We start from the raw sequence: 22314 nt of genomic DNA, 5'->3' as shown, positions 1-22314 counted from the left end.
CTCTACTGCCGGAAATTTACAAAATGAAATTGTTGACCAAGTATCCTGACGAAAAATGACACGTTGGCCCAAACTTGTGAGTATGACAACACAATAATTTTAACGACACTGCTGGCGAGCCACTTTATCTGGAATTTTGATTAGAAGCGCGAGAAATAGTCGGGATCTGTTGATTCTTAATTTATTCCAATTCAAGCAGCTTTGATAATGTATCCAGTTGGGGCTGGCGGTCAGCAACAACAGCAGCAGCGCGCTTCCTTTGGCCACGACTCATCCAGTTGGGATGACGGACATTCCGATCGTCATTCGCACAGTGCCCATTCAGCAACTGCTTCGGTCCCGTTAACCAACATGCAGCACAACAACCTGGGAGTGGAAAGCGGTCGGGTCGTTTTTAAAGTGCGATTGGGCAATGACATCCGCAGGATTCCTCTCAACAATGAGGACCTTACTTATGTACGTAAACAATTGGCTCAGTCAACTTTCCTTGCCTGGAAACTGGCGAATAACGGTATTACACTTCCAGTTTGTAATTTGATCCCTCTTTCTTTCTCTTTCCAGAACGAGTTTATCCTGATGATGCAGCGAATTTTTCGGGGGAAATTGAGTAATTCGGACGAGATTGTGGTGAAGTACAAAGATGAAGGTGAGTGAAATAGACTGAAATGTGACTTTTTCGGCATAGCGTACTGCTGATGTTCATTTTGTGATTAATACGACTACCTTCACGTTACTGTATAGTGTTAAGTGTATTAGGAGAATTTTATAATCTGTAATTTGTTGCAGATGGGGATCTGATCACGATTGTGGACGATCCTGATTTGGCTTTTGCTATGCAGACTCATAAAACATTGAAGTTGGTTCTGCTAGGTAAATACAAGTTTTTTGACAAACGAGAAATGGACAGAACTGGCCGAAAAAAATATTGGCCTAAGAAATTTTCACAAAATAATTGTAAACGGCGGCGATAGTTTTTGAGACTTTTTAATTTTGTGAATTCATATAATTTCGTTCAGTTTAACTGAGCTAAGAATATTTCTAATTATGATATTTGTATTTAGAATTTAATATATTTATTGTATTGTCTTTCATTTTCCAGTGCTAGCTTTTGCCTTTCTGTTATCATCGAAAAGTTGTTAATGCTCGTTAACGATGTCGTAGTGAATGGTGATACTGGCGTGTCGAGCCAACCCAAGGGAAGCGACGCCAGTCATAACACGATAGATCTTATGGAGACAGTGCGAGAGCTTCAAGGCAAGCTGGCGGAGATTCCGGCTAGCTTGGAGAGCGGCTTCCAGCGTGTTATGGAGAAGATTTTGGGTGCTGAAAAGAGTGATAAGGCAGAGAAGCAGACCCTGGAATCCCATCGTACGGAAACGATTCCGGTGGGTAAAGCTGAAAAATTTCCTGCAGCTGTCGATGGCCTGTCGAATGGTTTCGATGAACTGAGTCTGCGTGACAGTGGGCGACAGAACCAAGGTATGTTTGACAATCGGTGATCTGGAGAATTTGAGGAATAAAATAATTGCGTATGACTATGAACATCTGTGAAATATCGTGAAAGTGATGTTGAATCACTGTTATTATAGAAATTCCATAGCAGCTTTCGTGGTAAGAATGAAGTCTAGTTTACTTTTGTATTTTGTAGAGCACATGCGCGCGGAAGGCGAACTGGAAGGCGGTGCCCCCCGCACTGGGGAACAAAAAGAAATTCCTCTAACAGGACAGATGCCGCATCAGCATTCCGCGCCACCCGGATCGAATGCCCCGCCGCAGGCGTTTCATCCTCAGTCGCATGGGCATCCTCAAGCTTTTGGACAGCCGCAGGCCCAGCAACAGCCACAACTCATTCAGCAGCCATCCCAGCAGCAGCTGCAACAGTCGCATATGATGCAGCAGGCTGCGCACCAACAGCAACAACATCAGCTTATGCAGCAGCAGCTTCAGCAACAGCAGCAGCAACAATTACAGCAACAACAACTGCAACAACAGCAGTCGCCTCACCAACAGCAAGTTATGGGTGCGCATTTGAAAGCCCAGGTATGAGACACAGAAATAAAAAAATTTGCTTTTTTATTATCGCAGTTTCTTTTTCCGCTTAGTACTCATTCCCACCCCCGACTGGCGCTCCGCCTCAGTCGATGGGTCAGGGAGTTCCTCCTCCACCAACCGGGATGCCGGGGATGGCACGACCACCGGGACCCAACATGCAGCAGCAAAATCCGGCACAGGGAGTCCCGCCGCCGCCGAACGTCGGAATGGCCGGCGGTCCGTTTCCCCCGGGGGCTAATTTCTATGCTCGTCCGCAGGGCCCGCCCATGGGACCGCCCCAGGGATACCAGCCCGGGATGTATCAGGGACCGCCGCAACAATTCGGTGGTCAGTACCCACCGCCGCCAAAGTAACCTTTATGCAGATATTTTTTATTCGTTATCGCTAAGGAAGCATGATTTGTTTTATATAATTTATGAAAATAATTTTGATTGTGTTTTACATACAACATTTTTTATTTAGCTGTCTACTTTGTGTTTTTGATTGCTGGTTCGATAGAAAGTTGAGTTGCCCTTTGTGGTGTTATGTTAACTTTCCTGGGCTGTGTAATTGGTGGTTTCTGTAGAAGCCACTAGACAGAAACGTTTTGGCTTCCTTTAAATATCCTAATCACAACCTGCCCGGACAGCTTCTAATATTCTAGTACATTCGCGGTCGGCACTTTGTGTGGATTATGCAAAGTTATTTACTTCGATATCAATAAAATAAGGAGGCTGCTGATGGATTGATTAGGACTTAGGAGCAAGTCAGCTGTCGGTGTTTCATTATGTTGGGGAGTTATTTGGGTAATTCAAGTAATATTAAAGCAGTATTAATACTTACATCAACCTTGCTTACATAAACACTGTAACACTGCGAGCGCTCGGCACTGAACAACTTTCCCACTCTAGAACTCTAGGAAGTGCAGCCTAGTGCTTACGGAACCGTTGCAAAATATTACTGAGCGTTGATTTTACTTGGTTTGGCGGAGCTGCCCTGGAAATCATTTAAATTATTCGCACACGTTTTTTAAAATACAAAAAAATGGGGACAGCCGGGAATTGAACCCGGGACCACCCGCAACTTAGAGAAAACCCTAAGCGGATATCATACCCCTAGACTACTGTCCCTTTTCTCGATAGCAGAAAATTTTAAATTCGTAGAATATTATACGAGAATGTGTTGCACTCGTGAATTTTATCTTCATCAGCATTTTGGTCACTTTTTTTCGAAAGTCTAAAGAACACTTCAAAGATCAGTGAACCACTTGAAGTTCACGCAAATTTTTCGTCGAAAATGAAACATTCAGTAATTATTAGCTGATAGCTGTTGCGAAATATCGCCGTCATTCACCGGCAACATGTGCTATACGTACTCAAGTTGGATGAGTGATAGTAATTAACTACTAAAATCAATTTCCTTCCTAGATTCCTGGGAAACGCTTTTCATTAAGGTTACTGTCCTACTAACTGGCCCGCGTCATCTGTTTTTGTTATCAATTAAAACTGAATGGTGACAGTGGTGAGTGGTTTAAATAAGTAACGAAGCACTCTGGTAATTCATCAAAGCATTTAATCCCACCTATCGACCTACAAGATAGTTTACACTTAGTTATATTTATAGAATAATTAAGCAATACCGCTAATCAATCGTAAACGAACGCATGCGGTATCGACATGGCTAATTTTAGCGCCGTCGTGCTATCAACACATCACAAGCTATTATTTTCGACTCTTTAATTTCAGTTGCAGGTAGGCAAAACCAATTGACCCCTTTGTAAAAAGCACACAACACTAAAATTAACACAGCGCTATCAAAGCCTTTACACATTATGTAGACATCGCGTCTATTTTATCTCCATATGCGTTCGAACTTATGGTCATTTCTCCAGGGATGCTTATGCATATGCCGATACACTTTGTAGGTGTCCATATATTTTGGCCAATCCGCTTGAAACTGAAAGCCTTTGTACATTTTCTTAGCCTTTAATCCAACAATAACCGAGGATCGGCCGGGAAACGCCGTAACACCTCCGTAATAGGGGTCGTTATCCGGATCAAAGCGTATCGGATTGTAGCTAACGTGCATATTCGGAGGAAGATCGGTGCGGCGTTGGAATTGCGTCAGGCCGTTCAATCCCGTGACTGGTGTGCGATAGAATTCCGCCGCTTTATCCACTGATGTGATGTCGTGAAGTTGTGGACTGGGAATGGCATGCGAAAACATTTCTTCGCACGCCGTTAAAAACTGCAAACAAGTTGAAACAACCGCGATTACTATGTGTACATATGTGTTCTGCTGCGTACAGAGGCTACACATCACATTCAAAATTTCATGCACATCGCACAAGAAATATTTTCTTATCTAGAATCAAATCGCTGGCCTTTGTAAACCTGAAAGGAATGCCGGGGTACCTTAATAACACACAAACGTGAGCTAAAACAGCCAACAAAGAAGTCTGCACAAAGCGCACAGGCTACGGAAATATCTTGCAAAAATGAAAAATGGTAAACCTTATGTCAGAAATAACCAATCGGTATCGCTGTTCACTAGCGCATAAGCGGACGCGTAACGAAAATGAACAGCTACAGTAAACAGTTTCTTTAAATTTCTTACCTTAAATTTAGACAATCTATTCGGAAAAGAAGCACTGGCAATTTCGGCTGTTAATGGCTGCCCAAATGTTTCCGAAAATATTCCACTGATTCGCCGTTCGACATCCTCCGGAGGCTCGTATGGAAGAATCGTTTTCCCAAGTCTAGAATTATAAGAAAAGAAATTCGAATCAACTTCTCTTATGCATAACGAACACCGAATCTTCTAATTTTAAGAAGAACGTCTTTAGTAGGCGTAACGGCGGTAACGCTGGTCTGTCGTATGACCAGAAGTCAAAGCTATCTTAACAGTCAAACTCTGCTGCACTATTCTTAGTTTTCTATATCTAATATCAGACTTCCAAATTGAAACATTACACCGAATCACCGAAACAGACGCATCCTTACCCTTTATCAATTACGCTATTCAAAGCAGCTTTTTCGTATTGGCCCAAAAAACCGCTTTTCAGCACGTCTGCTTGCAGTTCCGGCCTGAAAGTCCCAGTGGCAGCTGATTCTTCGGGTTCCTCTTGCACTTTTTTCCGTCGAAAGAACGCGAAGGCAGGAGAAGAAGCATGCAAATACCGCGCAGCACCGCCGTTGGACGGCAAGGAATTCGACAAAAGCGTCGTTACGTTGATCCGTGCCATTGCCAACATCCCAGACTTGAGATTAACGGAGCTGATCAAGCCGAAGACAAAGCGAGCAGCAAGATTGCTGCAAGAACTCAGAAGTGCGCTATATAGTTTGCAGATCCAGGAGTACCAAATGCCAAATGGTGTCTCTTATTAATATTATTATTCCATGGTAGTGTACAGTTCCCTACTTCGCAGTGGTGCAGTAGTGGGGAATCGGAATCTCAAATTTATCGGATACGAATCATACGACTACGACTACGAGTATCGAGAAAGCTTTTTATTATTAAAAAAGCTTTAAAGCTTTTTATTATTATTTTTATTATTATTTCGTAAGTAATTAATTACAGTATTTTAAGTACATACTGTAGGACCGTAGGTAACTTGTCAAACCGCAGTGCCGCCGCCGCGTGCGTCTGTTTTTATTTTAACGCATGTTCTAAGAGCAACCGCCCAGAGGAGTTGAATTAATTGATAATTTTTCGCAGAGGTTACCACTTACCACAGTTGTAGACTTTTTGCTTCCATGCTTTATCAGAAGCATTGTATATTTTTGATGATTTTTTCGCGCGATATATTCATTTGTAGTTTATGAAGGAGCTTTTCGATTATGATGCAATGCGGTGCTAAGGAAAACTGAATGCTTGAAGTTCCATATGTAGTGGAGCGCTTCATTTCACCCTTGAACTGAATTTTTAATGTGATCATTTTGTACAGGCATGGCGGCCCAGGTCTGACCTGTTCCTTAAACTTTGCTTGCTTGTGTTAACACTTGACGCTTACTAACCGCAATGCCTCGGTTAAATCTTGTAACTGCTGTGTGCCGCCTTTGTAAGCAAATCATCCCCGTCACGACATCTGTTTTACAGCGAAGAACGCTGAGCACCGGTTCTTCACGCTACGTATTGGGAATAGAAACTTCCTGTGATGACACAGGAGCTGCTATTGTTGATGAGAATGGCAGAGTGCTTTCGGAGTCACTGTTCTCGCAATTGCCCATTCATATCCGCAATGGTGGTATCATCCCGCCGGTTGCACGTGATCTGCACCGTGCTAAAATCCAAGGAGTCGTAAACGAATGTGTACAGGCTTCGGGCTTGGATCCTGAACAACTGGATGCTGTAGCCGTCAGTGTTAAACCCGGAATGGCCATGGCACTTTTAGTTGGCATGAACCATGCCAAGGAGATCGCTAGGAAATGGAACAAGCCACTGATACCCATCCACCACATGGAAGCCCACTGCTTGACAATTCGCATGGTGGAGCCCGTAGATTTTCCTTTTTTGTATCTGTTGGTCTCAGGTACGTTTTTCAAAAAGGTGCACGGATTTATTGATGAGAAATGTTTAATTAACGGAACCGTGAAGTGATCGCACTCGCATTCTTTCGGATCCAATCACCCGGTGCTCACCGAATTTTTGTATTCTTTACTGGCAAGCCGGCAGCGTGAAAAATTATGGCTCAATTTAAAGTTTCCTATAATTTTCAATTGATATTTTATAATAACGTTAAAAATCTCTCATTTGTAAGTGGCTTGTGTATAAACAGCAAAATCAATTTTAAATCCTTGTAGATTTGTTTGCACTTTGCAGTGGTTCTTTGTTCTTAGAAAGCACAAGTCCAGCTGAGTAATTTATTGGCATTGTACATACTAAATTTAATACGCAGATAAAATTACCGCACTTAGCCATTAGTGTGGTACATACATAAATTTGTTTTTTTGTCGAAGCGAATTGTATTGACCAGCACGGTGATTTGGGCAAGCTGTAGATATTGTATTCTGTATTCCAGGTGGCCACGCACTGATCGGAGTGGCTGACGACATTAACAAGTACCAGTTATTTGGATCCACCACTGATGATGCCCCAGGCGAAGCGCTGGATAAAACCTGTCGGGAAATGCGGTTACCACTACTCCCGCAGTATGAAAAAATGAGTGGCGGCGCTGTGATGGATGATCTGGCACGGTTTGGGGATCGGGACTTTTTTGACTTTCCGGTAGCCATGTCGCGTCGGCGTGATTGCGAGTTTTCGTTTGGTGGCCTGAAGTGGGCAGCGAAAAAAATTATCATGGTATATACCTAATAACAGTTACTGTGTACAGAAATCCTATTAATTTTAACCATTCAGTTAATTTGTTCCGACTGTTGTATTGTATTCATACTTCGTAGGTTTTTTGTATATGGATATAGTACTGTGACAGTGTATCTAGGCACTGTCGGTGTATTAAAATTTGATGGTATTCAGCGGCGTATTAAAGTTTGTTTTATATGCAGCAGTTAGGTTTTCACGTCTTTCTACGCAGGATGGCTTGTGTTAGTCTGACGTTCATGATATTCTTTTCTTCGTTCAGGCGGAAGAAAAAAAACATGACTTTGGTCCACACGGAGTTATACCAACTGCTCACCATCTTTGCGCGTCGTTCTTGCATGCCGTTATCAGGACTATTGCAAAACGAGTGGAACGGGCCATGCGGTACATAGAAATGTACGACCTTCTCCCTCCGGAAAGGCGAAAACTCGTCTTGTCGGGTGGTGTAGCCTGCAGCAGCTACCTTAGAGAGATGCTGGCGTTCCTTTGCGAGAAGAACGGCTATACATTGCATGTTCCGCCTCCCAGACTGTGCACGGATAATGGAATCATGATCGCCTGGAATGGCATGGAAAAACTAAAGAGAAATATGGATTTAGTACCAATAGAGAATCTGCATACTGTTGATATCGATGCCAAAGCACCGTTTGGAGAGGATATTTCTAGTAAAGTGACCACAGCCGGAATACGAATCGGCACCGTGAAGTTTCCCGAATGGTCCAAGAAAATCAAAATGGATCCGAATGACGGCCGAAGTGCTCTGGATATAATTAATGATCGTGATTGTGATCTAAAAGTGTCTGTTGCGAATTGATTTTTTGGATGTTTTGAACTGTGATCCGGAAATTAATAAGGCTCGCGCAGTCGTACCGACAATGCAATCGGTTTTACAAAGTAAATGTACGTTACAGAACGTGTGTGCGTGAAATATTGAAGCCTATTAAAGTCAGCCGGTTATACCGTTATGGTACTTGTTCGTTAGCTTGATTTCGCTTTACGGAAGCATAAGCTAGCGAAGCGAAGCGTTACGCATATTTTTTCAGGTGCAATCGTAGACCTGCTGTTGGCGAGACCGCTTATTAAAATATTGCTTTTCCTTTTTTGTCATTACAGAAGGAGGTTGAGAGACATCTTTTGCTTATCGAAGCTTGTCCGTACGAACAATGGGAAAAACTAGTTGCCGTAAAACGTTGACGGTATGATGGTCTTATTATCAGTGGTCATCCTACCAATGCACTACCAAATTTTGCGCTGGTCATAACTACACAATCAGGAATGTCTCAAGTTTATTGTAATTTATGACTATCATATCTCTTTCGTTATATTAGCCGGTGTGTGAAGATTTGTAATATCGTTTTAGTTGATGAACCAGTTGTTTTTAGAAAATATTCGAAATGAAACCCGTGGATCATGTATTATCCAATAATACAAACCGTTGTCATCCTTTTCTGTTTTATTGTTAAAATTACTGAATGTTTCAAGATTCCTGCCACAGGTGGATTACTGTCGCAGCTGACCGGCGCGTCACAACTCTCAGGATTGATCGATACCCTGCTCAAGATACCGAATAGATTCTACGATGACCGCACAGTGTACGCGGCTACAACGGCTGCATCGTATCCGGATGTCAGCGCCTATACCATTGGACCGGGAGTGTCGTATCCCGTGGTAGTCGGCATCCCGAATCCCAACTATACCAAAGGTACGTCAACCACAGACACGGTTGTAGAAAAGTACATTCCACAAACCGATAAAGCCTACGCGGCACTTCCGCCGCTGACCGTCATTGTCCACACGGACAACCGTCCATTGAATGTGATCTCTGCTCCGCCAAATATCAACCACATCTCCATCCGCCCACCGCTCGGATCAGCGTATCCGGCAGGGAATTACGGCCCAGTGTACACCAATTCGGCGCCGGTGGCAGTTGATGCTTCATATGTTCCAAATCCTGGATATGTCTCATCGTCCACCGCCGTGTCGGCAGTGGATGCATTTAACCCAGGTGTGACGGTTATTAATTCAGCACCGCCTTGCAAGGCCGATGGTTTCATCCCGGGACCGGGTGTGACTGTTAACTGCGGAGATCAGCCGATTGTCTACCCGGATATCGATACGGACAATTACATTTACAACGGGATTTCGTATCCGAATTCTGCAGGTTGCGCATATAATTCTTGATCGTATTCGGGCATGCGCAATACCGGTTGCTGTTGCTCGGTGTGGTGACCCGTTCTCTCGAATGTGCATGCTGCATGCTGAGTGCATGGTTGGACCAATTAACCTTTTTTTCGTATCTTACCATGCAAGAACAACTTGGTTCTTGATGTTTTTTTATTCTCGCATGAAATATTCTGGCCGTGCTTCCCAGCATCCAGTCAGTTTACTTACGTACACTTACGTAACCTAAACGCAATCAAATTTTTGCAGTCTAACATCGCGCAGTGTTGCTGTGGGACAAAGATCAACGGTGTAATTTTGTAAAGATGCAACTAAAGATTTAATTAATGTTTCAGGGTCCGATTATCTGAACCCACCTGTTGCTTATCCAGCTGTCAACCATGTCAATACTTATTCATCGCCCAGCATCCCGGTTGTGCAGGCTAACGTGATACCAGTGCTACCATCTTCTGGCTACGGGAATAATAATGGAAATTTGGGATCATATGGATCTAACGCTCCGGCCTACAACGCTCCTAGCGTTTCTAGTTACGGGGCTTCCGGTCAGCCAACTGCAGTTGCTGTGGGTGAACCTTTGACTCCAATTTTCGCCAGTGGCGTATATGCTTCAGCTGGTAGTGATCCGCCGGATGGTTACAACAGCAAACCCGCCACTTACCCAACTTCCCAGACGTATGTGCCGCCGGTCGTGGACTCAGTCGTGGATGTTATTGGTAATGTAGCGGGACAGATTTATTCTGCTACGGATAAATTAGCTAGCGCGTACAATTCCCAAGGAAAGCCGTCGTATGGAAAAGGTCAAACTTATGCGGGCTCCTACGGCGATTCCGGGAATTCGTACGGTAATCCATCAAAATCGCGACCACCATATTACAGTGGGGAAGGTGAATATCCGCCGTATCCTAATCAGAACCATATAAACGACTATGAGAATCAGTACAAAGAGAACACCGATGATTACGGAAACCAGTACGGTGGTAGACCAAATAAGCGGCCCAGTGATTACGATTTTGAAATTGACCACAATGTGGACAACGTAGCGAATTCCTTGTTTTTCAACCCGAATAACCAGTATCCAGGCGGAAGTCCTCAGTTTCCCAGTGGACCGTATGGTTATGGTGCTTATGGAATTTCCGGAATTCCCCGGTGCCGGTACCGCCGATGCCATTCTATGGAGGATATTCCGGGTCATTCCTTACCGGCGCGCCGCCCCTGGGTGCATTTGGCTACCAAAATGGTTATTTTAGTACTCCTTTTGTGCCTGGTGGAAGTTTCGGATATGGTGGAAGTTCTTACGGTGAGTAAAAAAAATTTGCCAAGGACTCACTGGTTGGTACAAAACGAGATGCACGTTTTAACCACATTACCATCGATATTATGACTTATTCCTTGGTGTTGTTGTTACGTTCTGTTTCTTCCCGCTGTCTGAAGCCTAGAGGGGGCAACCGCTCCGTTGCAAGGACAATAAACTTCCATTATTATATTATTATAGCAGAAAGCGTAATACTGTGGTGCCAAGTCGAGTAGACAGCTTTTCATACAGTGAATTGTATGCTAGCCGGATACGCTTTGTGAAGATTCGGCATTTCAAAAATTGTTACGATGACTGACTAATAATTTTATAAAATCATACCTGATCTTATCTTGGTTAGTGACAGACTAGCAGTCTGCTTTAATCATTTCCATCGTAATCATTTCCATCGCCAACTTAGCGTTCGCTGTTCTTAGTATTTTGATATTTATTTTGGATAACTAATTTGTTAGATACGTATGGAGGAAACGTTGGCGCATACCCGCCTACCAACCGCCGCCGTAGTCCCAGCGATATTGGGATATTTGCCAAACTCTTAAATCCTTACCAGTCTCTAGGATATTTCCGAGGAAATCCCTTCCGACAAGGTTATTCGCCGTTTTACGCCAGTGATCAGCCGTTGCCGGCACGGATCGGTGGGTCTCGACCACCGGTCGCAGGTAATGCTCAGGGGATACTGCCGGATTCTCTGCATGCTGGTTTCCAAGAGCCTCTGTCCGAATCGGACGTGGTAACTTGTCCCTTTTCTGTGCATGTCTGATTTGCGGAATGCTAGTGCTACTTGTCAGAAAATCATACACAGTCGTCGAATCCTGTTTGGTGTGCTTGCAGCTCATGGGTTTGGTCATAGCCGATTTGTTGGATGATGACGACGATGATCGTCAGCAAGTATGTCGCAGTTTGTCAATTATTTGAAGCAATACCGAAAAGACATCCATATTTACCAAAGTCGGTGTAATTATTGTGTTATGATTCGCTCTTCCGTATCCGATGTGTAAGCCGGTTCCCTTTGAATGCGCAGAGGCAATGGTATCATTCGTGTGCCACTAATATCTGGTGTTTCACAATTTTTATTTGTATTTCAGGAAAGCAACGATGCTGAAGGAGTAATAAACCACAGAAGTGCAGGTTGGTCGGTGTTCGCTATTAACAATCCGGTAGTTTATTAGTTACTGGTCGAACATTTTTAAATATCCGAATGTTTCATCTGAACATTTAAAAAACATGCACATCATTCCGGACACGTAAAAAAGCTGTGTGAATCCATGAAGAATGAGTTGAATAACAGTGCATTGTCTTTTTCAGTGACTACAGGCTCCAGTATGTGGGAACAATTTATTGCGGTAAGGAGTGTGTATTGTAGACTGTAGAGCACTTAATAAAACCACTCTAGCCTGTAAAGTGCTGCAGCAAAACATTATGTTGCAGGCAACTGCCAGCTACATTTCTCAGCGATTGCGAGCCTCCGGATGAACGAGTTGCACGAAACTCTTTTTGTTTTTCAGTTGTTTTTTGATATGTGCCTTTGCATGAACAGTGTAATTTGTAAAGACTGTAACAATTTTATGAAGACCGGACAGTACTTACTTATATCCTGCATAGTGCATACGATGGCGGACGTTTACTTGTCCGAGCCCTAAATTCGGGGCTGAATCAGTATGAGCAAAGGACCAGCGAATCAGCAAAAATTCACATTACTTTTTATGTTCACATTACTTTTTTTTTCACATTACTTTTTTTTCACATTGTTCACATTACTTTTTACGTTCACAAAAATTCACATTACTTTTTTTAAAATGTTATTGAAAAGCCGCACAGAAATGGACAATTTCAGTGAAACGTTGGGAATACGGGATTTTGGAAGGAATAATTAAAATTTCTACAATAACTCTGAAAAGAATCCGAGATACGAAAAAGGCGCAACACTGGAAGAATGCGGCAAACTTTAATAACTGAACTATTACGCAACGTGAACCATAGCACAGACTTCATTTGGAAAACGTGGAGAATATCATCCGGCAACGAGATATGGCTGAGTGGCTTTATTTGGCATACGGTGGCGGAGGTACCGCAGTGTCTTCGCTGTACCGTCGCGTAGGGTCGTATGCCGGTCCGTGCAGTGTCCAGGTGTATTCCAGCACGTTGTTGGCATCGTGTCGCATGCTTACACAGGCGGACGCCATGCATACTACCCGATAACCAATAGCTTCCAGTTTATCCATGACTTCGCGTGGTCCACTATTGACAAAGTAAAAGGCGTAACGCTGGTAATTCTCCGTTTTGTAATCTATCCGCGCGTCCAGATAGGTCATCAAGGAGCGACTGGAGGTGGCGTTGCCCACGATGGTACACGAAGCGCTCGACCAGTCAACGAGCGACTGACAGCTGATGACGATATGCGGCATAGTTTTGTTTGCGAATGCTTGATTAGTTGGTTCTGGAGCTGCCGATGGAAAAATTGATAGATCTGTGCAGTGCTGTTATAACACAAGCATACAGAGCGGATGTAAATTAATGGCGAGCCGCGGATTCTTTCGCGATTTGTGGGCACGTTTTAGGGTTTTAGTTTCTTTAAGGTTAACAGAGTGCCTGTTGTGAAAATCAGAACTTAGCTGAATTCATAATCTGCGCACAGAAAATGACAACCGTAAAATCAAGATATTTTCTTGTACACATGCAATGATCACGTAGCACCGGCATTAGGGAAACAGATCCAGTGGCATTCAACTAGCGTGCGTGCGACTACTGCGCTCGCTTTGAGTCTCTGACAGAGCGCTCAGAATATGCGGATACGAATTCGTGTACACGAACCGATCGATAAGTTGCGCGGTTGTGATCTACCGTTCACGACCCGCCTAAATAGATTGGAAGTGTATATTTACGGCAGTCTCATAGTCTTATGCATAATTCCATAAAGATTTGACTTATCCCAACTTCCCGGTAACCGATTGCAGGGACGGCAGTAATCTCGGAGAAAAAGGCGTCGCCGCTGTGCCGTAGCTGCCGCCTTAGGGTGTGCACCTGCTGTTCGCATTGAACGCTGTAATGCAACTAGGACCATGGTTACTTTCGTAACAACACTGCATTTCTTATTTTAAAATTTCTCTGAAAACTTGGCCCTTGGGAAAACTCGAAAACTTTTAGTTTTATAATAAAAGTTCGATGTTTAACTTTTTTGGTTTCGCGTTGTCTTTCGAAACGGGTTCTAGTTTACTCTTGCTCCCGATGCTTAAGGATTTAATCAGCGTGCTGCTTATTTTGTGCATAGGATGAGTGCCTGAGATTTGCGAAATGCGTTCATGATTTCGGCAAGCAACATTAGTAAGGAACCAAACCGGATCCAGTGCGCGAGTCTTCGTAGTGCGCGTTTATATTCGCGTCGGCATACCACGTAGTACTTACGATGGTGCTTACGCTATTCCGCAAAATATTGTTTAATGGTCGGCTTCTGGATCAAGTTCGCCATGTGAGGAACAACAAGGGGTCTTGGAACTTTTTACGAATGTTTCCAACAAATCACAGGAGACTGTACGGGCTTGTGGCTTCACATGGACGCTTCTACGCTAGCTCATCTGCAGTATTGGCGACATCCCCGAAAACTGCTGGACAGAATGAGTACGGTGATATATTCAGCTTCGACATAGTACAAGTTCAGTATGCGGCTTTCGTTGTGATCATATAATGTCTACGTGCATTTCTTTTTTGACTTGACGTATTGACGCAGAATAAAAGTGGTGTTCAAGAAAGACGGGAAGATTTACGAGGTTTATGGAAAAGAAGGCGACACATTATTGGATGTTATCATCAATAACGAGCTAGATTTTGACGGATTCGGTGAGAGATGCTGTGAATTTGGAATTTCAGTATCATTAATGATTAATATTAAAATCTGTGCTATGAAATTTAAAGCATAAACCGTAAATCGGATAAACGGTAAATCTGCATAGTTTAAAATAAGTTGCTTTCTGGTGGAATTTGGTCATTTCATTTGATTTTAATGCGCTTCAATACACTGGGAATGTTTGGTGTGTGATTTCGATTGTCTTAATTTCAGGTGCATGCGAAGGAACGCTAGCATGCTCCACATGTCATGTTGTCCTGAAGAAGGAAGATTACGACAGGATACCGAATAAACCATGTGACGAAGAACTGGATATGTTGGACCTCGCCTACGATCTCACTGATACGTACGTGACATTATTACCAGCTGTCGAGACTTTGCATAACTGATTTACGTTTGCGAATAATGGTTTTGGCGAATGATGATTGCGAATACTGGTTTTGGCGTCAGAATCTCTGTTTAGTTGCTTATTTTTTTGTTTTTATAGTTCACAAATATTTACACAGGTTTGCCAGATTTTGTTTTTATAATTCATGAATATTTACGCATCTTTACATGTCCAAATCTAAATTTTTGCGCTACCATTATGTTACCAATTTCGTGTTTTTGTTTAATGCTCATCGCATACTCTTTTTCTTACCCGTAGCGTTTACAATTGACAAGCGCGAGATAGTGCGTATTAAATAATTACACTACTGTAGTAACAATACAGTCTATACAGAATATTTTACTGACAAGGAAACACAAACTCTTGTGCCTCTAGTCGACAATTAATTTACCGGCGCCACATTCTGCAGTGATAAATATGATTATTTGCAATTGCCTGTTCACATAGCAAAACTTGCGCTGGGCAACACTAGCACTGAAATGGTGTAAGCTTAAACAATGAAAGAATGCCGGAAGAATTCTTGAACTCAATACGAAGATTTTTTTAATATGGAAGCGCGTTGTAACTGATCCGTACATTTACTTTAATGTTAATTGCCGACTCGTGCGCTAATACGACACTACAATCAAAATTGTTTGTAGATCCCGTCTTGGCTGCCAGATACAAATTTCCAAGAGTCTTGAAGGTCTGGAAGTGCTGATACCAGATACACGGCACGATGCAAGAAGTTAGATGCTATATATTTTTGTTTTGTCGTTGAGCGCTTCATTCTGTTGCAGTTAGTATCCTGACTCCTGATTGTTCAGAGTTCGGGTTGATTGATTTTCCGGTTATTGTTAACAGATCTGTGAAAGTATACTATGATGCGAACTAACGGAACGTGCCTTAAAAAATCAAGCTGTTTTTAAAACTTTGAGGCTTTTGATGTCGGTATTTGTTGTAGATATACAACACTTAATAAAATGTGAGGAGGAGATCGCTGTAAATTGTCAGAGATCTGTCGTTCGAAGGAAGAATTGATTAGTTTTAATTTCCGCCTAAGTGACCAACATCATGAACTTCTAGACAACAGAGATATCGTTTGATGACCTGATAAATGTCAAACTAGAAAAGAAATTGGGGCATAATAAATTTCTTCTTGTTCGATATGTGCGATGCATACTCGTTCATTACTGCATCAGACTCAGCGAAAATTTATATGATGTGGTCAGTATTTTTTTTTCTGTTTACGACGGACGAGTAGAGCTAAACAAAAACTGGCTGTTGGATTATTTTCACATTTATTTTGAGACAAACGCTTTTACATTTTTGACTTTTTAATAAGGATGATCACCTTCGGCTGCATGTATCTTTTTCTTTGCTCCCTGGCTGTGGTAATTTGTATATTGCTTCCTGGTGCTCAACCGCAAAAAATTCCCAGACCTCCGAAAAAAATTAAGCCGGCAAAATTTATTTCCCGTTTGGCACTGCGAAAGTTGACTTTAAACAAGGATGCTGATAACTCAGCGGTTTTAATGCCACCTTGGAAAGTTTGCCCTTCCGGTCAAGAAGGGGCACAAGTTCCCATCCAATCGGTTGATGTCAAAGATACGATTTCCATGCCGTCGGATTTGACCAAAGACAATTACATGGCGATTTGTGAGTAACACAATCAAGAACAAGAATCAGCTTTAGTACTTTTTTAATTATTTTTCTATGCAACATATTAATTATCTCCTCATAGCGGCAAGCAGTAACCATAAAACTGTAGCTGGTAAAGAATGCAACACTTCTGCAATTGTGTTAATTATTTAAAATACTTGATAGTGGATACCTACCTGCTGTTCAAAATAAGTAAAGATACATATAAAATACTCGTACAGCATAAGTAACGTTTTGAAATTTGTTTCGAAAGGCTGATGGTGAATATCGTACTGTAGTTTTTACATTGCGCATTTCACCGGCATTTACAAAGTATTTTACAGAGTGAAGTAGTACGTACTCGTACTTACTTATTAAAAGCCAAATTAATTAGGCAAACACGGTACTACTGTACTTAAAATTTCCATTAGAAAATAATGCTTTATATCTGTAGTTCGCACTTTGAGCAGTTGTGAACTTGTGATGCAAATTCATGCAGTGCAGTGTATAAGTTACAATATACCCTTGAAATTAGATCCCAGATACTGATTATTATATAAGTACTTATTATGTTATAATTATGAAAGTCCTTCCGTTTCTGCTTCTAGCTAGAAAAGTTATAGGTCTACTTTTGGTAGTCGTCTAGCTTTAAGTTGTAATCATTGGATGTCCAGAGTTCGACTTCCATCTCATAAAATCAAACCAAAAAAAAAGTATAAAATTTTCTAAATTAACAAAGAAAATTTTCCATTAGCCTCGTATGATACCTTAATGGAGTTTATCTGCTGTAGTGCGATGATAATAATAGTAATATTAAGTACGGTGTTTTAACTGCTTACCGGTTAGCTTGTCTAACAGTAAAATGTTTCATTGAAACTGATCCTCGAAGGTGTTGAACCATATGGACCATCGTGCACATATCCCGGATCATTTGTGGCCTTCAGTGACTTATGTTCTCTGCAATGCCAATGTATGAACGAGCAGAAATCACTCAACCTTATCTCAAGTGATTTCCATTATGCTAACTGCCGCTCAATATGCTCCACGCCTCCAAACGGCCTTCGTTGTTTTTCCAAAAAAGAAAACGGAAGCTGCTGCCCTACCTACGAAGACTGCGGTAATGATGGCTTAAATGCACGAACGCTTATTCTGTGCCTATGCCAAGAAGTATCATGTAACACAACCCGCGAAACATTTTGTGACTCGAAAAGTCTGGCCTTTATAATTTATCAAGTTTCCAAAAACGGGAGCAACATCGCTCCGGGATACAGAAGTATTTGTACTATAAAACTCAAAAGACAGCTTTGCAGTGAATTCCCCTTTCGATGGTCAGTGGACTAAAGACCGATCAGCCTTCATTTCCAGTCGATTTCGATGCTCTCCCGGTGACCAACTGGATTCGGCAACCTGTTTAATGGTCGTCAAAGAAGCCATTCCAGAACAATCCTTCAGTCCAAAATTTCGAGCCAAATGCCAATGCGTAGCCGAAGATATGTATAAAATCTCCATTACATCTTTCATTTCGCAAGCCCAACCAAACGCTGGCAAAACCAAATTCGCGCTGATCCGTGACCGTGGACAAATTCGCAACCAACGACTCTGACACGTGATCAAAATAATTCCTATAAAAAACTGTCATCAATTCACCGATCTCCAATACAACTAGTTCTGATGCTAAACACCATTAAAATTCAGACTGACTTATCAGTCGTCAATATAATTCCGCTAGCGATTCTGATTGTCATCCTTTAAATTCCCAAGATGGTAATATCTGATTGTAAAATCTTACCTAACCCCATGAAAGAAGGCGCTCCGAATAGTACGGTATCGCAATACCACCTACACACGCATCATTCGATTGAGAGATCTCAAAAAATTGGCATTAACGAGAAAGTTCGCGGATTTTTGTTTTATCAGATTAGGTAAGGAAAAATTCTTCAGCATCATCGCGTAAGTGATAGCTATATGTCATCATCTACAGTACATCGAAACCTCTAAAGAATAAGAAAGCCAAAACTCACCCTCCAATATGAATCCAACAGGGAAGTGCAATTATGTAGTCTTTCTGAAACAAAAACGATAACGCTAAAACGGGAAACATTTCCGGTTTGTCATCTATGCAAACTAATGCTCATCAGACATCCAAGGAAGTTCTGCCAACAACATAAGGATTCACGCTCCTTCTGTACGAAACCGCGAAGTTCAGGCAAGATTTTCATCACAGAATAGGTTTTTACACTCATTAACACAATCGTATTGCTTAATATTCTTACCGGTTTTTTTGGTTGATATGATGAAATGGGTGGTCTTGAATCAAAACTACAAGAAAACAACCGATGGTTTAATAAGGAAACATATCAAACTGACATATACTATTAAGACCAAACTTCAGAATTTTAGAACTCAATCACATATCTCATAACGAGTAGGAGTTAAATTGTCATCATAAGGTGAGCAAAATCCGCAAGGCTATCTATTTAGGGCAGAACACTCACCAAACCGAAGTCAAAAGCCGTGGCGCGAATTATTCAGGAGCTATTTGTTTTGTCCAAAAACGAGACAGGTCTTACTAAAAACAAAATACTTCGTCAGTGATTAATTAAAAAAATATAAAGAGATAATTTTCCGACTGGAATCAGCGAGAGAGCGAAACAGAACTTCTTCATTTATTCAGAGAAGTTTCAATCATCATTTGTGTTTGGAAAGCATTATTGATAACGCATACTGTACCTCCAGTGTCGGCGTCTCATCGGACCGGAATCGGGTAGCTTGCAAAATTAAGGCCGGCACCGAATGGAAAAGGTCTGCAAACAATCAAGTATGTATCAAACTGGATTGAGGTATTACCGCACGTTTCATGCAAGCCACCTCACCCGTTCAGTCAGATCTACTTCGCTCTACTTCTCTCGACGACCCTCCTTTAATATGTAACAAAAAAGCAGTCAACGGAAAACTCACTTTTTCGTTCTTATGCCAAGTTCCAACGCGGTAACACCTTAAGTATCTCCTCGTTTACGAATCTGCAACATTGTAATATGTAATGTAGTACGATGAAATACAAGTATATTTTGATAACCAGGTTATTTAGAATATAAGCGATTCAAGTTTCAGACATCCAAGGAAGATCTGCCACCATCATTAGAATTCGCTAGCTCCTTCTGTACGAAACCGCGAAGTTTAGGCATTTTTATCATCAGTTTACGCTAACAGATCAGCTACGTGCGTGGGGGTATCGCCGTATCAGGAGAAAACTTAACATGCAAGCCTACCTGATGCTTTTGTTAGGCCTTGTCATTCGAAGAATCCGCTAAGTACAACCACGGCTGAAGACGCTAAGATACGGTACGCGAAGCCACCTTGCGAGGTGGAGTTGCTGTATCGCAACGAGATTCGCTTTGAATTCGGGACGAGGCCTTACTCCAAAACCGAAAGACCTAAAAAGGAAGGTTTCTGTGAAAAGATGGATATGTAAGTTTTAACAAAACAAGTCGATTGCCAACAAGCGGCTGTTCAAGTACAACAGAATCAGACATTTTCGTAGAGTTCTTCTATCCTCACAACAATCAGACTGGGGCGGAACGTTCTGTCATCATTTAAACGGGCTACAAAGTCTTTACTAAAAGTTAAAACTCACCACTGAGGTCCCGTAGAAATTATTCACCTCCATAAAAGAAAGTTGTATATCTGTAAAACGTTCAAATGCATCAACCCTATAGTGCAAACTGCAAATCAGTTCGTACTGTGTAACCGAAACACATTCAAAAATCAGCTAAAAAACGACAAACATCAGTATGGTCAGACCGCCCGTCGTTTTTTTATCATCACTGAATGGTGCAAAAAGTCTATTAAAGCCGATCAAGCTTACTATTAAAATGGTTAAATCGAGTAACATGGGGCAGGACGAATGACTTCTTGGTTACAGCATGAAATCTACAAAAAAACTATAATTATTATTTGCTCGTTGCTGCTTCTGATCAACAAGAACATTAGCCATAATGTAACTGAATTTAACAGTCAGAAACACGAACCAAGTGACAAATCGACACACCCAATTCAGAGAAATGTACGTTCATCATGAAAAAGGCAACAGAAACGATTTGAGTAAGATTTCCTTAGGAACTTCACATACCTGACTGCAGGTTTTCATCTAGCGTAAGCCCTAAAACAAAAAAAAAACCGTTTGAATTTCTACCCGTAACGTCTGAATAAATGGGCCTGCAGAAATAAGCAAAACTATCAGATTAAGCCAGTCGTCACGATGCTTCCGCTTGAAAAGCACTTTACCCTACTGAATCATCCTCCGTTCTCAGGTTGCAATATTCAATACAAAACGCAACGTTATTTCGCTTACCGCGTTCTAGATCAAGTGCTTTTCCTGCGCTGCGGCAATCATCGTTGTGTGTTGATTCCGTGCCACTATGGATACACAAAATGTGGATATTCTGACCCAAAAACTATTAAAATAAGTATTTATATAATTTTTAGTACGTGCAAAGCTTCAGTAGTTGGAACAGAATGTTTGACACAGCACAAAATATCAGATGGGGACATTCTTTATCATCACATGCTAAGGATGTTATACCGGGCATTGGCGGCTACTTCTCGTTCATATCTCACTTACATTATCGGGTTCTCGACGAGCAATCCACTGAGAATCTACACAATTAAACAAATGTAAAAACGAATCCTATTAGCATTAGAGCTTCCGGCTGTTTTCAAAAATAAAAATCAGCGTTGGTGGAGTGACATCAATAGTATTCAGTCCATCTAGTAGCTTTTAACATCATGAAGTACTTGTTGAATTAGTAGCATCGCAAAAACCTTACAAGCTTAGCTTACCCGGCAAAATCCGGTGGCAGGTCGCCGGATTTCGATATTCCATACCGGTCTGCGGTTTCTACGACAGCCTGATTGCCGAACATTTTTCCCAGGTGTGCTTCCTACAAAACTACGCGGTTATATAATGGTGTCCGTACTGCGGCGAAATTAATTTGTCTGCATGAAGACGTTGCACGAATCTCTGATTTTTCAGACATAAAGAATCATCAAACACTCAGACGAACGAGACAATATTCATCAATGTTGCGCAATGCGGTGCGGTACGTACAGCCGGGAACCTTCAAACTGGTGAGTAACCGGTACGGTTCTTACTTTTTCCAAATTACTAAGAGCCAAAACTACTTCCTGGAGATTCATTGGAATGTTTCTCCTGAAACAACAAATAAATACTCTTGTTACATCAGGTACGTCAGGATTACCGTAAAGCAGACACGAAGACTTTTCGGCTAATAAGACGAACAATCGCGAACCTAAAACGCCGCGAAGTTCGCTTGCCAGTTTCATGCTGTCTTCCAGCATAAACCATTAATACTCACGCAATCAAGTTCTCGCAATGCTTCGTCTTCAATGGCATCTGATCTGGACATTAGCTAATAAAAAATAACACATCTGGCTTGTGAACAAAACTAAAAAGTACAGCAACCACTCCGCCAACAGCAACCAGTAGCTATGCCTTCTGATTTCGGAGGATAAAATCGTAAAATTTCGCTCTTTTATACCTGAAAGCAATAACGAGTCAACGACTATCTCAAGCTACCTGGAAGTAGCCAAGGGTTGGGCGCG

At 41.9% G+C, this 22314-nt stretch overlaps 6 protein-coding genes, 1 long non-coding RNA gene and 1 other non-coding gene across 15 annotated transcripts; 5 read left to right on the top strand and 3 right to left on the bottom strand.

Annotated features, from left to right (window-relative positions):
• Nucleotides 1-48: 48 nt before the first annotated feature.
• On the top strand, nt 49-2768 carry LOC129590546 (protein TFG-like). Its single transcript, XM_055485833.1, has 6 exons — nt 49-456; nt 562-646; nt 787-870; nt 1162-1479; nt 1649-2040; nt 2103-2768. The coding sequence occupies exons 1-6, from the start codon at nt 208-210 to the stop codon at nt 2403-2405; spliced, it is 1431 nt and encodes a 476-aa protein (XP_055341808.1). The 5' UTR covers nt 49-207; the 3' UTR covers nt 2406-2768.
• A 309-nt stretch (nt 2769-3077) lies between these two features.
• Nucleotides 3078-3161, bottom strand: Trnap-agg (transfer RNA proline (anticodon AGG)). The gene is given in 2 exon segments: nt 3078-3113; nt 3126-3161. It is a non-coding gene; the product is annotated as a tRNA-Pro (tRNA).
• A 591-nt stretch (nt 3162-3752) lies between these two features.
• LOC129590693 (uncharacterized) lies at nt 3753-5610 on the bottom strand. Its single transcript, XM_055486046.1, has 3 exons — nt 5034-5610; nt 4648-4789; nt 3753-4278 (listed from the first exon to the last, which is right to left on the bottom strand). The coding sequence occupies exons 1-3, from the start codon at nt 5282-5284 to the stop codon at nt 3883-3885; spliced, it is 789 nt and encodes a 262-aa protein (XP_055342021.1). The 5' UTR covers nt 5285-5610; the 3' UTR covers nt 3753-3882.
• Nucleotides 5611-5780: 170 nt separating this feature from the next.
• LOC129590553 (tRNA N6-adenosine threonylcarbamoyltransferase, mitochondrial-like) lies at nt 5781-8298 on the top strand. Its single transcript, XM_055485847.1, has 3 exons — nt 5781-6562; nt 7052-7332; nt 7613-8298. The coding sequence occupies exons 1-3, from the start codon at nt 6052-6054 to the stop codon at nt 8162-8164; spliced, it is 1344 nt and encodes a 447-aa protein (XP_055341822.1). The 5' UTR covers nt 5781-6051; the 3' UTR covers nt 8165-8298.
• A 175-nt stretch (nt 8299-8473) lies between these two features.
• On the top strand, nt 8474-12419 carry LOC129590526 (uncharacterized). Of its 4 annotated transcripts, none has more exons than XR_008690748.1 (6): nt 8474-9052; nt 9867-10828; nt 11296-11502; nt 11675-11731; nt 11929-11971; nt 12149-12175. XR_008690748.1 is itself a non-coding variant. In XM_055485820.1 (6 exons), the coding sequence occupies exons 1-6, from the start codon at nt 10693-10695 to the stop codon at nt 12314-12316; spliced, it is 597 nt and encodes a 198-aa protein (XP_055341795.1). In that variant the 5' UTR covers nt 10568-10692; the 3' UTR covers nt 12317-12419. The 4 variants fall into 4 exon arrangements, 2 of the variants coding, with proteins under 2 accessions (XP_055341784.1, XP_055341795.1); XR_008690746.1 differs by having other exon boundaries at nt 8474-9511; XM_055485820.1 differs by lacking the exon at nt 8474-9052 and adding an exon at nt 12272-12419 and having other exon boundaries at nt 10568-10828; nt 11296-11573; nt 12149-12186.
• Nucleotides 12420-13941: 1522 nt separating this feature from the next.
• On the top strand, nt 13942-16054 carry LOC129590702 (adrenodoxin-like protein 2, mitochondrial). The gene is made up of 4 exons (XM_055486057.1): nt 13942-14458; nt 14568-14677; nt 14898-15030; nt 15714-16054. Exons 1-4 carry the CDS (start codon nt 14247-14249, stop codon nt 15802-15804), a joined length of 546 nt encoding a protein of 181 aa, XP_055342032.1. The 5' UTR covers nt 13942-14246; the 3' UTR covers nt 15805-16054.
• A 211-nt stretch (nt 16055-16265) lies between these two features.
• On the top strand, nt 16266-18567 carry LOC129590684 (uncharacterized). The gene is made up of 3 exons (XM_055486037.1): nt 16266-16710; nt 17582-17809; nt 18003-18567. The coding sequence occupies exons 1-3, from the start codon at nt 16398-16400 to the stop codon at nt 18293-18295; spliced, it is 834 nt and encodes a 277-aa protein (XP_055342012.1). The 5' UTR covers nt 16266-16397; the 3' UTR covers nt 18296-18567.
• LOC129590719 (uncharacterized) lies at nt 17877-22240 on the bottom strand. 5 transcript variants are annotated; one of them, XR_008690775.1, is made up of 17 exons: nt 22002-22240; nt 21844-21901; nt 21532-21632; nt 21314-21348; nt 21044-21108; nt 20822-20851; nt 20558-20622; nt 20327-20376; nt 20111-20126; nt 19962-19979; nt 19651-19712; nt 19423-19496; nt 19188-19261; nt 18966-19011; nt 18714-18757; nt 18482-18531; nt 17877-18314 (listed from the first exon to the last, which is right to left on the bottom strand). It is a non-coding gene; the product is annotated as an uncharacterized LOC129590719 (long non-coding RNA). The 5 variants fall into 5 exon arrangements; XR_008690776.1 differs by having other exon boundaries at nt 21532-21640; nt 22068-22240; XR_008690767.1 differs by having other exon boundaries at nt 17879-18314; nt 22068-22240.
• Between the last annotated feature and the right edge of the window lie 74 nt (nt 22241-22314).

This window comes from Paramacrobiotus metropolitanus, unplaced genomic scaffold (genome assembly GCF_019649055.1).
Source record: "Paramacrobiotus metropolitanus isolate TYO unplaced genomic scaffold, Prichtersi_v1.0 Parri_scaffold0000002, whole genome shotgun sequence".
Taxonomy (NCBI): Eukaryota; Metazoa; Tardigrada; class Eutardigrada; order Parachela; family Macrobiotidae; genus Paramacrobiotus; species Paramacrobiotus metropolitanus.
This window is presented reverse-complemented; position numbering and strand designations above follow the sequence as displayed.